Source organism: Lactuca sativa, chromosome 5 (assembly GCF_002870075.4).
Source record: "Lactuca sativa cultivar Salinas chromosome 5, Lsat_Salinas_v11, whole genome shotgun sequence".
Lineage (NCBI taxonomy): Eukaryota > Viridiplantae > Streptophyta > Magnoliopsida > Asterales > Asteraceae > Lactuca > Lactuca sativa.
The window spans coordinates 246,248,936-246,265,768 of NC_056627.2; the positions used below are offsets into that span (position 1 = coordinate 246,248,936).

A 16,833-nucleotide genomic window follows, 5' to 3' on the forward strand; every position below is an offset into this window, starting at 1 on the left:
ACCATAATTTGAATTTGATTATGCCTTGAGATCGGTAAACTCAACCACTATTAACTGCGGTTGCCAAATTAATATCTTCAGGGTTTAATATTATGTCAAATTTAGAGGAACCTGATGGCACTGTTTCAAAATGTATGAAATATTGTGTCATATGAGAATTGTTGGTTTTTTTTAATTTCTTAATCTTTTATATGTAGTGGATCTGCAGTTTAAGACCTCATCTAGTAAATAATTAATAGGATGCAAAAGTTAATTAGTGTTAGAACTAAATCAATTAATGAACCAAAGCATGTTTCATTCTGATTGTTAGTATGTTACAATTATCATCTTGCTCTTTAATCTGATAAATTTCATTGACGCTAGGAAAGCTAATATGGGAACAACAAGTGTCAATTGGCATTCAGTTTTAGACTGTGACCAATGGGTTGCCCTCCTAGTAGTTGGGCAGCGACCATCAGCCCGATATAAGGTTCCCTCATATTTTAGTCATACAATTATTCTTAATTCACTTTTCTTATCTTTATCATGTTCCCTATTATACAATCACTTGTGTGTTCTTCTAATGCCATTTTTTTCTTTCATTCTAGCATGCTGCAGTTGTTGTTGATGAAAAGTTATACATTGTTGGTGGAAGTCGTAATGGGCGATACTTATCTGATGTTCAGGTATCATTATTGTTTAAATCCAATAGTTTCAAACAAACATTTTAATTGTTTTTGTTTGACGTTATGTGGATTTGCAAAAATTGTTTTTATGGTATAGATACAGTAATATTTTATAGGTTCGGTTTGTTATACGATAATGTCTAACAAGTGTTTGTTGAAGTGCCTGAAAGAGAATTTAAAAATATAACTATGTGGTATACATTCTGTCAGAATTACTAACAATACATGTTTTATATAATATTTTATATTCTCATGGAATGAAAAGGTTTTTGCATTCTGATATAGAAAAGAAAGAAAACATGGCGAACAATAAATGCATTATGTTAGAATGTCTTTAAGAATGTTTGTTAAAAACAAGTATATTTGTTTAGCTAATAATACTAATGAGTAATGCATGTTATAAAAGCATTCTCACATAATGTTATTCGACTTTATGGTGGTTATTCTGTGAGAATTTATTTGTATATACGCATTCTGCCAGAATGCCTTTAAGAATGTCTGTTAAAATTTATAAAATATGTATTTTGGTTATAAACATAGTACTGCGTAATTTATGATGTTATTTTGGTTTAGTCAAATCATTTTGATTATATTTTCTTTGTGAGTTTAGGTTTTGAAGAATATGTCATTGATATGACAAAGCAAAAAAACATGGAGAACGATAATATTCTACCAGAATGTATTATGCCATTGATTTGGAAAAGAAAGAAAACATAGAGAACCAACGTGTATTCTAACAGAATGTATTCTGTCATAACGTATAAAACGTTTTGTAAGAATGATATTCTTTCAGAATTGATTAGTGTTTTTGTTAGATTTTAATGTTTTTTTTTTCTTTTTTAACCATTCTTAGTTTTAATATTTAAGAATAATGTAATTCTTAAACCGTTATTAGTCATATTTTTTTTCAGAATGAATCTAATAATTGTTTATAGTCTTATTCTTTACGAATTAATGTTATTCTTGATAATATGTTGTATAATTTTTTAAACATACTAAATATAAAAATATCTTGAATGAAACTATATTCCACAAGAATAAAATCGAAAATATATTTCCTAGTTTATGGTTGACTTTGTCATTCTGATAGAATAAAATCAGTTATTATTAAAAATTATAATAAAATTAAATTTGAACTAATTTAAAAAATTTAGATTTTTTAAAAATAATGAATTAATTATCCCTTAAAATCCGAAAATTTTCTTTTTTAATATAGGTTAACCGACCAAAATACCCTTATGCTGAAATTTGAGTGATTATATGGTGCATGTTACCCTATAGTAAGATCATAGACTCTCAGATCATGAATTATAATTCTATTTCATCCGATGGTCCTGATTTGTGCTTACGGGCACACAATAGTTAGTGAAAATAAAATAACTTAAGCATATATATATATATATATATATATATATATATATATATATATATATATATATATATATATATATAAACCGTAAGAACCCCATTTTATAAGTAAATATGTACACAGTACTTTTTAAACATGTTAAAATCCTGATTTTTTCGTCTTTTTGGTACAAAAATGGCAAATTTGTAATTTTTACAGTTTAATATTTTCATTCATACATCGATTCATATTTTAACACAAAAATTATATACAATACAAAATTTAATACAATTTATTCATATTTTAGTATACAAAATTCACAATTTAATACAGTCATAATATCTGTAACATTCGCGGTTTAGGGGTATGTTCCTTTTAACCCGTATTTGTAAATTATTTTCATTATTGGTCCCTAGCCAAGTACGATGGGCGTACTCTATGAGTACGCTTTAGCGTACTGGGTCGAAGAATGGACACGAAGGCATCCACACACATTTGGCGTACGTGGGAGTATGCTGAACGTATGCTAAGCAGGGACAAACCCAAATTGTTAGTGTTTGTACCATGTTTAAGCAGCTTATGTTGCCTTGGGTGCATATTATGGTCATCCTCCACTCCTCCAAACCCTAAGAACAAAACCCTAATCTATATTGAGTGTTTGTGAGCCTTTGTGTGGTTTTTGTGGTGTTTTTGTACCCTTTGAAGAAGGTGAAGCTTGGTGGACTTGGAGCTTGAAGATGCAAAATCTCATCAACTTTGCAAGCTACTTGAAGTATAAAGCTCTTAACTTGATGAATCCTGTGGTTAGATCTAGTTATGGTTTGTTTTTATGTTTTTTTTATGGTCCTTTAAGCCATGCTTGAGAGTATGAGCTACTCTAGAAGCCAATGATGGTAGATCTTGGCATTTTTGATGTCCCTTGTTCATAAAAATGCAATCTTGATAAGTCATTTTGGCCCATGCATGAGTCCGAGTTACTCTTATCGTTCTTTTTGAGTTTTGGGCCCCATTAAGTCGTGAAAGTGTGTAAAGTAGCCAACTTTACGTGTTAAGAGACCATTTAGGATCAGATCTGAGAGTATGGCTTAGTGGCTTAATCGATTAAGTGCTTAATGGGATGGGTTGGTCGTTTGTGGAGTACGAGAGGCGTACCCATCTCGAACTGGCCCCAGAGGGAGTACAATGACCATAAGTCTGAGTACGCTGAATTTACTCAACAATTTGACTTTTTGTTAACTTTCACGTTTTGGGCCATATTTGGACTTTTATGTATTGGGCCTTGTTGGGCCAATAGTCTTTTGACATTGGGGTATTATAAGGCTTTGGGCCTTCTTGGATTAGGCCCATGATCGGTTTTGGGCCCAATTAGGAAGTTGGGCCATACTGGGGTTTTGGTGTTATTAGATTAGGCCTCAGATTTTAGGCCAAGTGTTTTACCCTGAGTGTTGGACCGTCGGACTAGGATTCCAGTTATGGGATGAGGATCAATTATTAATGGGGTATTATTTGATAATGCTAGCGTGTGGATTTTCCAGATCAACAGTTCTAGCTTTTATCTGAGATATTTAGCAGCTTGAGGTGAGTTTCCTCACTGTGCTTGACGGGTCGAAGGCACCAACGTCGACCCATGATTTGTTGTGGATAGGATGCTAGTTTTTTGCGTGACTCTTGCATGTGTTGTATGTGATATGTATCCGGGCGGGTCCTGATGTCACACCCCCGAACCGGATAAACGGCGGAAACGTCCGGGGGTTTGGGTGACTTCATCTTGTAATATCATCATAATGAATATAATTGAAACAAGGCAAACATCATCATCACACGTATAATAATACATCAATACTAGCTTTACATTATTGTAATTGTTTACAAAAGTTACATTCTCAAAATATAAGTGTATGATGATAGCAAAAATACATCAAATCCATGAGTTCTTGAAAGCCATCCTGCTTAACAATTTCCTGAGAATACAAGTTATTTTGAAAATTGTCAACATATATAATGTTGGTGAGTTTATAAGTGTATTTGTATGAAAGGTTTGTATCGCTTTGTAAACACCAGAAAATCAGATATTTTTTGTAAAAGAAATAAATGGTTTGAACGCTTTGTATCAAATATTGTATTAAAGCATGTGTGTTTTCAGTTTTGAAAATGTATAAAGAGAGTATTCCAGAAAATCCTACGTTTTATGTTGTAAGTAGAAAGTAATGTATAATGTAAGTTTTCCCAGAAAATCCAATATTTTCTGCTTACAAAAGTGTTGTGGTATTAAATCCAAAGACCGTAAATTGATGTTTGTATAGAATTTTGATTGTAGAATCGTTTATGTATTCTGTAAATTTTATAGTGGAGTTAATATCTTTGTGACTCGTTATGACCATACTTGATATGACTAATCTACATGTCATGACATTTTTCAGGTGTCGACTTGTTTAAGGTAAGACATTTGTCACCTGATGTGCACGAAAGTACCCACTAATTTTAATATTTATAACCTAATAAACTTAGACTAACTATGCACTTATAGGCAGTGTACCTAGTCAGATTACAGTATAGCTTAGGTAAGTCGGGTGTCAATCACAGGGAACGGTGGTGAATTAATTTAAAATATTTGATTATAGGTTACATGTCACACGAAAAGAATAAAGAAGTAGTTTAATAAATCTCAAATGAACAATCAATTAACAACTCTCGATAAACTAACAGGAAAGCAAATCTTTCAGGTACTTTGGTTTAGATAAATTACACCTTAAAAACATAGACAATTGCATACACAAATTCATTTATTCATGTTCACCGATTCCTAAAATGATTAGATTCGCGTTCATTATAACTAATCCTTTAGTAAACAAGTCAATTTAAACAGTGATCAGTTGATTAAACTAACATGCTTCCTAGTGTTCAGTTCATATCAAGCAAGACTTGTAAATATAGTTAATTAAATTGGTCGTTCAATTAACCTCTTGTTGATGGTCATCAAACAAGGCTCACACATTAACTTACTTATTTTCAAGTTAATCCTAGTTTCACATTCGTTATTCCTAGACTTATAATCTCGATGATCATCAAAATCATAAGAGACAAGCAATCAAGCAGATGTTCATACAACTCAATTCACTTAATAATTAACAGCAAATAATTATCATTAACACGTAAGGATCTTTTAACAAGCTTGGCAAGATAAATTAAACGTAAATAAACAATTCAATATAGCAATTAGTCTAATAATCAAAGTTTCATTCAATCATAAATGCAAAGTAAAAGGTTTTTACACCCAAATCAAAAACTAAACACATAATAGTAACACAATGGAATGCTAAACATGGTCACGTTAACAACCCATATGATTACCGACATGTATCCGCTCTCCAATCATTCCGATCTCCGCTCCCGTTAGCTTAACGGCCTTCCGACCGCCTTCTAGACCCTCAAAATGGCTTAACAGAAGTTTAATATCGACTAAATTAAGTTGGAAGTCGAATCCCCCCTTCTGGTTAGCTGATAATCGACTTTTATAACCCTTGTAACCGACTTACGTACGCTGGGCGTAAGTCGGATTACGCTGGGCGTAGTGAAGATTATTACGCAATTGGAGTTAGATGCCAGCCATTACGCGGGGCATAACCTTATATTACGTCGGGCGTAATTTGAATTTAGCCATTACGCTTGGCGTACTCATGAATTACGTGGGGCGTAATCGGCTCTCCAACATTTTTCCTTTCTTTTAGCTTCTAAGCCCGATTTCCGCTTCAGTCTTTTCTTTTGTGCTTTATCGACAACGAATAGCTGCAAATCATAATTCAAAGCATTATGAGTACTTTATAGTTCTAAAAGAAAATAATAAAGGCCAAAATATTAAGATATAATGCATAAAAATATATATAAAAATACACACATCATCACCCTAGATTGACCTAGTCTAGCTGTAGCGAACAGTTCAGGTGCAGGGCTGTCAACACCGTATAGATCTATACATAAACTCTCGCTCTCCCTCCAGGAGACTCTAGTTATAACTACGTGAATAAAGGTTGTACAGTAGGTACGTACGAATGAAAGAACGTGTCTCACAAGAACCTTAACTATATTTACGCAAATATTGTATCACACTGTTTAATGCAGTAATAATGTTTTCGAGTATGTTTTAAGGTTACAAGGCCCAAAGAGTATGTAAATGAACCACATAGGCCCAAATAAACACGTAATGTATATTCCAGGACCAACAAACATGTAAATGGACTACAGAGGCCGAATAAACATGTAATGTATATTCCATACCTAATAAGCATGTAAATGGACCACTAAGGCCCAGTAAACATGTAATGTATATTCCAGGCCCAACAAGCATGTAAATGGATTATAGAGGCCCAATAAACATGTAATGTATATTCCAGGCCCAATAAGCATGTAAATAGACCACTAATGCCCAATAAACATGTAATGTATATTCCAAGCCCAACAAACATGTAAATGACGTATTTAGTCCGTTTATTATCACATTGGTTATTTAAGCTCAACTGGTTACTAAAATGACATAAAGGCCCATTTTTTTAAAAATCACATTTTTGGTCCATAAAACCGAAAATTTACAATTGAGGCACATTTTGGTAAAAATGACACTTTAGGTCCCTTAAGACCCAATAGTTTACATTTAAGGGCTTATTTCAAGTAAAATAACATTTTTAGCCCACTCTTGTTAGAAATAACATTTTGGAAATTTTTTTATGAAAAATTGACATTTTCGGCCCAAATGTATAGAATTTTACTTTTTCGGCCCAAGTTAATAAGATTTACATTCTTAGCCCGTTAAACCAAAAATTTACAATTTTGGCCCAAATTTGTTTAAAATGAAAATTTAACCCACCAAAGTCAAAAGCTTACAAATTTAGTCCATGAACCCGTGAAGGCCCATCTTTAAACCCATTTTGTGAAAATTAACACGTTTGGCCCTTTTAAAACCATAAGAATCTTTAAGGCCCATTTTTATATAAACATGACTCTTTTGGTCCTTGAAGAACCATGAATGTCCTAAAGGCTTCACCTTTTTGTTAATTTTTCAAAAATAGCCCCTTAAACGGTTTTTTGTTTAGTTTTCTAGTGTTCCACAACATGTTTACTCCTTTCACTTCATAATAAGTTGTATAATGTGTGTTAGTTTACAAACATCACCATGTTTTGGTAGAGTTTTCGAGATTTATGAAGTTTTAGCACATAATCACAACATATAACATGGAAAACACACATAAACATGCACAAACACATAGATCTAGCACAAAGCAACTTGTATCCTCCCGCAAAACATAATAAAAATCGAAAATAGGGTGTATGAACTCACTTTGGGGTGTTGGATTCGGTTTTGGTGAAGAGTTGAAGGAGTTTAGGCCTTGGAGTGTTCCTTGAGCTAAGCTTTCGAATTCTGGGAAGTTCTAAGAGCATGTTCACAAAAACATGTGTTCATGAGGATTGATCTAGTATAAAATGAAATAAATCACCTTGAATAGAAAGTAACTTACCAAGAATGAGTGAGCTTTGATGAAGTGTTCTTGAACACATACACAAGAACACACAAATTTTGGGAGTGGAAGGATGAGAGAATTCTTGTAGGTTAGAGAGAATTTAGTGTTTGAAATGTGGATGAAGTGAGGGTGGTGGTGGGATCTTCGGCCGAGGATAAGAAGAAGAAGAAGAAGAAGAAGAAGAAGAAGAAGAAGAGAGAGAGAGAGAGAGAGAGAGAGGTTGAATTGGGTTATTACATGAAGGATTAAGGATCTAGCTTAGATATATGTAATACTAATAGCATATATACCCTCTAGGTATTAATGAGGTGTCCAGTTCCAAATTAATCACATATTATTATTATTTTATGTGTGGGTCGAGAATTGGAGAGATGATGAGAGAAACTTTGATGTTAGCCTAGTATTGAATAAAACCGAAAATATAAAATTCAATAAGGAGGTTTTCAGCCCATTGGGCCCACATGTGTGTCTATGGCCCAAAATGATAAAAATGTATGGGTTTTCGGCCCATTACCATTAATTATGTGGTTTTAGGCCCAATACGGCCCATGAAAAGTCTTATGGCAAAAAATGTTGTAGTTTAATGAAGGTGGGTCCATTTAGGGCCAAATAAGGATTCTTAGCCCAAAATAATCAAGTCGTAAGTTTATTGGCCCATTAGGCCCAATAAATGATTCCTGGCCCAATAAAGGTTTGAACCGGGAAATTAGGGTTACAACCCCAAAGTAGAGTGTATGAATAGTATCGAATTAGGTTTTGGGCTTCACGAGTGAGTTTGTTTTTGAAATGAATAACACGTATAACCTTAAAACTTGAAGTTACAAGATACCTCAAGAATTGATTACATATAGACAAAATTTCCTAGCCAAAATGCCAATTGCGACACCTGAAGAATATATTGTATGTTATTTGTCTTAGTGATTATTGCATGTGTTTATGTATCTATATGTATACCAGGGGGGTCAATGACAGGTAGGGCCTGATGGATGTGATGAGGTAGGGCCCATGTCATGATATTGAAAGATCTATTCCGAGCGAGGCTCGATGTTGGGCGGGGCCCGATGGGTGTTGGGTAATGGCCTATTGTATGTTAGATATGTATGATATGTGGTGTTTTAGGGAACTCATTAAGCTTCGTGCTTGCGATTCTCAGATTATGTTTCAGGTATTTCTGGATCAAAGGAGAAGAGCTCGAGGTGATCGCATCGCACACACCATATCATTCCGCTTTTTATTTGACTATGATGTATTTGGATGTTTTGATCATACTTTGATTCTATCATGGTTTTATGAACATGTTTTGAATGATGTTTTCATTATTCAAAAAATTAAAAATTTTGGTCTTAATTTTTGGGACGTTACAACATCACTAATTCACTAATTTGAGGGAGTCAAACCTAAACTCTACCACCACCACCAACTACCACACGTCAGCATGAACCATCTTTATCAACGTCGCAACCATCATTCATTTCAAACCAAATTTGTATATAAAATTGTTAGAAATATGGTTTAGTGGCACTTGGAAATCTGAGAATCGTGATAATCACTTTCAAATCGAAGTATTTGGGTGGTACTCCCAAATCCTCAATTGGATAAGACTCAGATAAAATCAAAGAGAAAGAAAGAGAGAATGAGATGGTGTAATTTTCGTGAGTACCAAAAAACTGACTAAAAATTGGTTATATACATTCCTTGTCTGAAAACTGTCAAAACTGTCATATAACAGTTTTTCTCAACAGTCAAAACTGTTATAAATCCGGGTTTGGTATCAGGATTAATGCAAAGTCAAAACCGGGTCAAATAGTCAAAACCAGGGGTTCTGCCCCTTGGACCCCGCCAGGGGCTGCCGCCCCTTGGACCCCGCTCCCAGTGGCGCTGCCCCCGGACCCCCGTTCGTTCAGGGGTTTCACCCTTAAATGACAGTGTACTTTGATACTTGATCAAACTTAAACAAGTGTGTACTCCACACCTTCCTTACTTGTTTTATATTTATCAAGATCATTTTTAGTCAACAAAGTAATCCTATTACACTTAAATAACATTGATGATAACAAATCACCAACATTAAACGGTTTTTGTCAAGCAAAGACCGAAGCCGAACCATTGAAAATTTAAAACCGAACCAAACCAAACCGTTACTAACGGTTTGGCTCCGGTTTGGTTTCACGGTTTGGGATTTTTAGGTCCATTTTAGTCGAGTCCATTAAAGTAATTTAGTAAATTAAATTGATTATGTTGGTACTTGAAAAGAAAAACTTGCAAAAATAAAAATAACCTAACACGACTAAGTTACATGATGTTTACTAATTTAAATAATAAAAAATATGAAAACACTATCCTTATCCATATCCTTTTTTAAATATTGAAAATGAGATGAACCTAGAAAAAAAACATATTAGGTGTAGTCAGAGGGGTGATATTGTCGGCGTCGGTAACGATAGCGATTAAACTAAAGAACAACCACAGTCGATACGAGACTCTGCTTTGCGATTTTGAGTCTCTGCGATTAGGTTTAGGGCAAGTGGAAACAAATCAAACGATTGGTGGAGTTAGAAAGATGGACTCTCAGTTGTCGGACTTCATTTACACTACAGTAAACAAAAGAAACTACTAGGAATCTGGGCTAAATAAACGTGAGTTTTAAATTTTATTATCTATATATAAAAATTAATATATAATAAAATAATATATATATATATATATATATATATATATATATATATAGAGAGAGAGAGAGAGAGGGAGAGAGAGAGACTAAAGAACAACCACAGACGAGACGAGACTCTGCTTTGCGATTAGGTTTAGGGCAAGTGGAAACAAATCAAACGATTGTTTGGAGTTGGAAAGGTCGACTCTCAGTTATCGGGCTTCATTTACACTATACTAAACAAAATAAACTACTAGGAATCTGGGCTAAATAAACGTGAGTTTTAAATTTTATTATCTATATATAAAAATTAATATATAATACAATAAAATATAACTACATATGAAAAATTTATACACGCACACACACACAAATCTTAACGGTTTGGTCCGGTTTTTATACGGTTTGAAATCTTAAAAACCGTAAGCCAAACCGTTCATTACGGTTTGAAAAGTTCAAAACCGCAAACCAAACCATAAAGAAAAATACAAACCGTAAAACCAAACCGATGATCAGGTTGGCCGGTTTCACGGTTTCAAACCGTACCGCGAACACCCCTAGATGTAAGAACAATTTTAGACCAATTGCTAAAAAAATAAAAGATTAGGATCTTTAGATGTATATTATTAAAATGGAATATCCATAAATATTATATTTATAGAATATTAAAAATAGTGTTGTTGTAAACATAAAATGTTTGTTTTTGTTAGTATATAAACAAATAACAATTTAGTGGAGACTTATAATATTATTTAAGTAAATACAAATTAAGATAAAATAAAAAAAAAATTAATAAAAAAAAAAAAAAACATAACCTTGAAACATTAGGGTTTTATGCGAGATTCACTTTGTCCCAAATAAAAAAATATTACAAATTCTTTTTTCTTTTGGACTTACGGATTTTTTTCTTCTCATCATTAAACCTTGGTACCATTTAATATTTGTTTAATTAATGTGATGGAAAATCTCTAACAAAGTTCTATATTTTCTCTAACTTATAAAAAAATTCCAAACTAATTTTTGTTTACAGAATACCGGCTAAAACTTCGAAAACACCATTTTTGCCCGGTTTTCAAAGATTTAACATGTATTCTGTCATTTTTCGTTAGTTTGCTCAAAATATTAGGTTTTTTTTAAAATTACCCGATAACCAAAATATTGAGACTTTTTTGAAAATTACTGTGGAATTAATGGATATTATAATTAATAAATCATTCATAAACATATAAAATTTTTTATTATAAATAAAGGAAATACATTTTTAGCTAATTTCTAGAAATAGAATGGTCGAGTATGTACTTCTATATTGTTTGTTGACCACTTTAAAATCTTTATGTTCCTCCAATGTATCGTTATAGGTATCATAGTAAGAAGTAACTTGTTAGGCGTGACCAATACAAGATTTGATAATATTTATTAATACACAATCAATAAGCATCTACTTGCTATTAGGCATGACACTATATGATCACATGTTATTATAAAATATCATTACACAACGATTCTTGAACATATAGATATTTATTATGTTCTTTAACCTAATAACCACCTAACCTCCATAGATTACCCGGTAACTACCATCAAATTACACACATCGTAAACTTTGAATGACAATTTAAATAGATAATCACCCTTCACTTCTTTCCATATAAACTATCATTCATGATCACTTTTCGTATTTGATAGATGTATGTTAACTGATGGTTGTTAACATGTGAGGTATGGGTATTGAGTGGTAGTTAGGTTAAACAACATAAGATGAACACCAACATTAAAGGAAACTAACTGAGTACATCTCATCATCATATCCACAACAATACATACGAGGAATGTAAAGAGTTTGAGTGGTCAACAAACATTAGATGAGTACTTAGACAACCAATTTATTCCTAGAAACTAGCAGCAAATATATTTCCTTTTTTATAATAAAAATATTTTTTGTGTTTATAAATAATTTGTTAATAATAATATCCATTAATTCCATGATAATTTTCAAAAAAAATCTCAATATTTTGGTTAACAAGTAATTTTTGGAAAAGTCTCAAAATTTTGAACAAATTAACGAAAAAAGACAAAATATCGGCTAAATCTACGAAACCGCCCGAAAAGGGTTTTTTTGAAGTTTTAACCAGTATTCTATGTTTTTTCTGTAAACAAAATTTAGTTTGAGACTTTTTCATAAATTGACCTAAAATTTTAGGACTTTTGTGGAGATTCCCTTGATGTGATTAACAAAACTATAAAACAATTGTTAGTCCTAATTAAACAACACGCACAAAGGGTGAGACCCTTTGAGTAATAATTGCTATTCAGAAAGACATCAAACACACTGGCTTTAACGCCAACGTGAGCTGAAAACTAATGGATCCATACAAAGACCAAATAATCGTTGAGTTAATTATATTGATTAGTGAGAACACACCGATCAACATAGAAAAGTAAACCACAATATCCCAAAACAAACAAGGAAGTAAAATCAAGAAAAATCCAAGCACAAAGATGATAATAAATATATATTGTCAAGGCAACTGAAACAAGTTGCACTCAAGTTGTCAATGCATAAGTTCAGATTATACTGAAGCTCAAACATCAAAAATACAATCTCTATATCTCTCGATAGATCAGTGTTTCTATTCTATGCCTTACTAAAACCTTAAGTAGTTAATAGAATCAAGATATTATAAATGGGTAACAAAAATATGGTTTTCATCATTTAAAGTTTTAATTAAATACCTCATTTTATCTTTCAGCCTTCAATTTTCGATTCCGGTGCACCATTACCCAATTTCTTCAAATTAACCAATATGCCATCTATCTTATTTTCCTTCTCATTCCTGGGTTTATCTGTCACAAATGAGTATTGTTTCACAGGCTTTTCCTTCTGTGCCCAGTCATTCCCATCACCCTTCTTTCCATTATTCAAATGATCTGAATTCAAATTCTCCTCTTTGTTACTATACCATGAATCAAGTATCTGCAATAAAGAGCTGCTGCTATTTTCTTCCCTCTTAACCTTCTGACAGCTGTTCTCTTCTTCTGAATCAGACATATCATTATCTGACACACTTTCAAAGTCATCATCTTTCTTAGTACTTGAAATCGGTCCCAATTCTTCCCATTTTGTATCATTATCTTTCTCCTCCTCCGATTTACGATTTTCTGAACGGAAATGTTCCCCGGATGGAAGAATATAACTTGATTCCACCTTTACCCCTGGCATTATCTGAAGCAAAGTTGCTAGTTTCTGATAACCAAGCTGTTGAACTTCCAAAGGGTACCCGTATTTTTCAAGAAACAGTTTTTTAAAGCTGCTAAGTTTGTAACCTTTAGGGTGTTCTTTAACGACCTCGTTCACAAGCTTTTGGCAATGACTTAGTATCTGACTTCGGGTTTTTGGAGAGACTCTTTTCTTGATTTGACGTTCTTGCCCTTGTGAATCGCTGGATTCTGTGAATTCCTTTAAAATGGAAGGTTTGGTTGGAGAAGTGGTTTTTGAAGGTGTAACAAGTTTGAATGGGAAAGTGTGAGATGGGGTTTCCACCACCCATTTCTTTTCAGATATCAGTAGCTCAACAAGGTGTAGAATGTCTTTTTCGCTTAGAGATTGGAGTTGAGAAGGACCAAATTGCTTTAACTTTTGTCCCATTTCGTGCCTAATTGAAAACAAAAAGAACATGAAACAATTCAATTAATTATAATTATGGGTAAGTAATTATAACTATGGAAATAAGAGAAGCATGCACCTGGTCTTGGATTGTAAAACTGAGGCTGAATTTTTGGAGGTTTCTAAAAATGTCAAAATGTCATTCCAAAAAGATTCGGTAAAGATTTCTCGCATATCTAAATGACTCGGTATCTCTTTATCACTTTTACTTAATTCTGCTTCAAGATTATCAGACTTCTTATCACTTTTCCAAAACTTACACCAACTCACAAACTGATTCAAGATACCATGAGGCTTGTTCTCTGCATCTTGAATCACTTCATTAGTTGATAAAGAAGGGGAAGATTGATCTTTTGCATCAGCATTTACTGTATCAGTGCTATTTCTTGAAGTAGAACACTCATTAACACCATCACTAGGAGTCATCTTATCTTGATAACCATCATTACTCCCAAACCATTTCCTCCAGATAGACTTCAAAACTCCCACTTCAGGTGTCTGGCTCTTCATCTTTACTGGATACAGCTGATGACCAAGGCTAACTTCACCTTCTTTTGGCTTTTCTATAACAGGAGACTGTTCTTTAACTTGCTGTGTCTCTTGCTTCTTTTCTGGAAGTGGTAGTGAGTCTGTAGAAACCTTTGGGACTTGTAATTTAGAAAATTTTGCCAGTGTTTCCTCCTTATGAGGCACAGAAGTGACTGGAACTGAGTCTTTTACAGTCATATTAGGAGCAGTAGATGTATCAGGAGCAGACACAGATGTGTCACGGTTTTTTGGGGTAACTCCATGTATAACATATTGTCCATCTTTTTCAAATTGAAGTCTCAACAAATGTGGCATGGCCATGAGAAAACGAGAGAACTTCTTATGACCATATAAATCCCTCTCAATAGTAACATTACTCTTCCCCAATTCAGCTCTGAGTTCTGTAATTGAAAGCCCTTTAGGGTATGAATTCATTATGTTACGTATCACATTCACAACTGCTTTTGGAACTGGACGAGGTTCCTCCTCTGGTTGCACAGATGAAGTTTGGTTAGAAACATGGTTACAAACTGCAAAAGGGTCCTCAAGAGGAACTCTATAATGGCCATACCATGAAGCATAAGGTCCATCCGGAGGTTGATTGAAATGCTTTCCACTTAGATTTTCTCCTTTCACCATTGCTGGCCATTGCCACATGATACTTGCAGCACTACAAAGAACTGCAGGAGCATTTTCTGTACTAGCAAGCAATATGTTATAATTGTTCATTCTTAATCGGTGTAATATGCTAGCAAAGTCCCTGTCCCCGGAAATTAGAAAAAGATGTGCTGGTGGTGGATTTTGAGAAACCCAATACATGAGGTCCACTAGAAGAGACCTATCAGCACTGTTCTTCCCTCCTGTATGACACAAAAGAAAAGATGGTTACACATTGTATAGATCCCGTCTAAAATCGTATGTTCTAATGGAACAAAACCATCAAATTGCACCTTGTATAGTTAATTGATCTATATTAGCGTCAAATTTACAAGGGGAGAGTAATTTGCAATTGATGGAGAGTTAACAAAATGAATAAAAGAAGAGAAGCATCTAACCATGAGGGATATGAGTGAGGTTGATCCCTGTGGAAGAGAGCGCCTCCTGATTAGACCTAGATAACTGAAGAACGTCACCGAACGCCGTAATTTGGATTGGTCCCTTGATACCAACTGATCTGACTGCAGCAGTTATGCATTGAGTAACTTTGTAGACATTAACGTTACAAGGTACAGAGCAGTTCTCGAAGTCCCACCACACGGAAACCCTGACGTTTCTAACATCATCAGGGTTGCGTCTTGAAGATGAATGATAGGAAGAGGAGGCTGAGTCCGGCGATGAGGTTGAGAAATGGGAGATTCCGAGGAGTTTTTCAGCTTCATAATTGAGGAACGGTAGTGGTGTTGTATGGGTGAATAGACGCCGTGAGGAAGAGCAGAGGAAGATGGTGATGGAAGAGAGAGGTTTCATGGTGGAGGCGGTTTTTGCTCATCACCGTGCCATACCGGTCCGTCGGATGGAAAGTCGGTGAACATAACAAAAACCTTCGATACAGCTTAAAACCCTACATCACATGCACATCACGTGCGCCATGAGACTTGTACACAGAAGTCAGAACGGATCACGTATAAAACAAAGCCATCGAAAAAAAAGAGAAAAAAATGAAAGAAAGAGTGAGACTAACGGGGTATAGTGATGTGAGTTTTCAGATAGAGATAATTTTCGCTCTCGGTCGGGTTGGGTATTTATTCTGAATGGAGGAGCAATAACTTGAAAAAGTTTCAAGCATGAGACAGTAGCTGATTCGTAGTTCCAAGCAGGAAACAGTAGTTGATTCAACGTGCGAATCAGAGTACATAGTAGCAAGCGAAGCGGTGAAGAAGGCAATATGGTTGAAGAACTTCATTGGAGACCTTAGAGTTGTACCAACTATAAAGGAGCTTATGGAGATTTTCTATGACAGCGAGAGTGCGGTTGCCTTAGCCAAGGGATCATGGTAGATCCAGGCATATCGACAGAAAATATCACGTCATAAGACATCGAATAGAAGAAGGACTCATTGTAGCAAAGAAGGTATCGTCAGAGGAGAACCCAACATATCCCCTCACGAAGGGACTGAGTAGGGTTAAGCACTTATAACATGCGAGACGCATCGGGCTGAAGGACAATATTAGTTTTAATGATTAGATAGCTATTTAGAAACTTGTAATAGTTGAAATGTAATTGACATTTGATGATTAAATAAAATGTGTTTTTTTATTTATAAGTAATGTTACTATCTTGTGTCAATTATTTACTATTGTTTCATTTTGCATGTTTTGACTTCCAGAATAATTATATTATTCAGATTGTCCACAGTCGATCATACTTTGGAAGTAGGTATTGAGACAAGACTGTCATGAATTTGGCTTGTAGATTGTCTGAAGTGTATTAGACATAGCAAAGTTTACTACAACATTCATGAGTGC

General features: G+C 34.1%; 1 protein-coding gene across 1 annotated transcript; it reads right to left on the reverse strand.

The window, feature by feature from the left end:
• Positions 1-12,666: 12,666 nt before the first annotated feature.
• Positions 12,667-16,027, reverse strand: LOC111908733 (uncharacterized). Its single transcript, XM_023904541.2, has 3 exons — positions 15,424-16,027; positions 13,920-15,228; positions 12,667-13,829 (listed from the first exon to the last, which is right to left on the reverse strand). The coding sequence occupies exons 1-3, from the start codon at positions 15,833-15,835 to the stop codon at positions 12,923-12,925; spliced, it is 2,628 nt and encodes an 875-aa protein (XP_023760309.1). The 5' UTR covers positions 15,836-16,027; the 3' UTR covers positions 12,667-12,922.
• Positions 16,028-16,833: the final 806 nt, after the last annotated feature.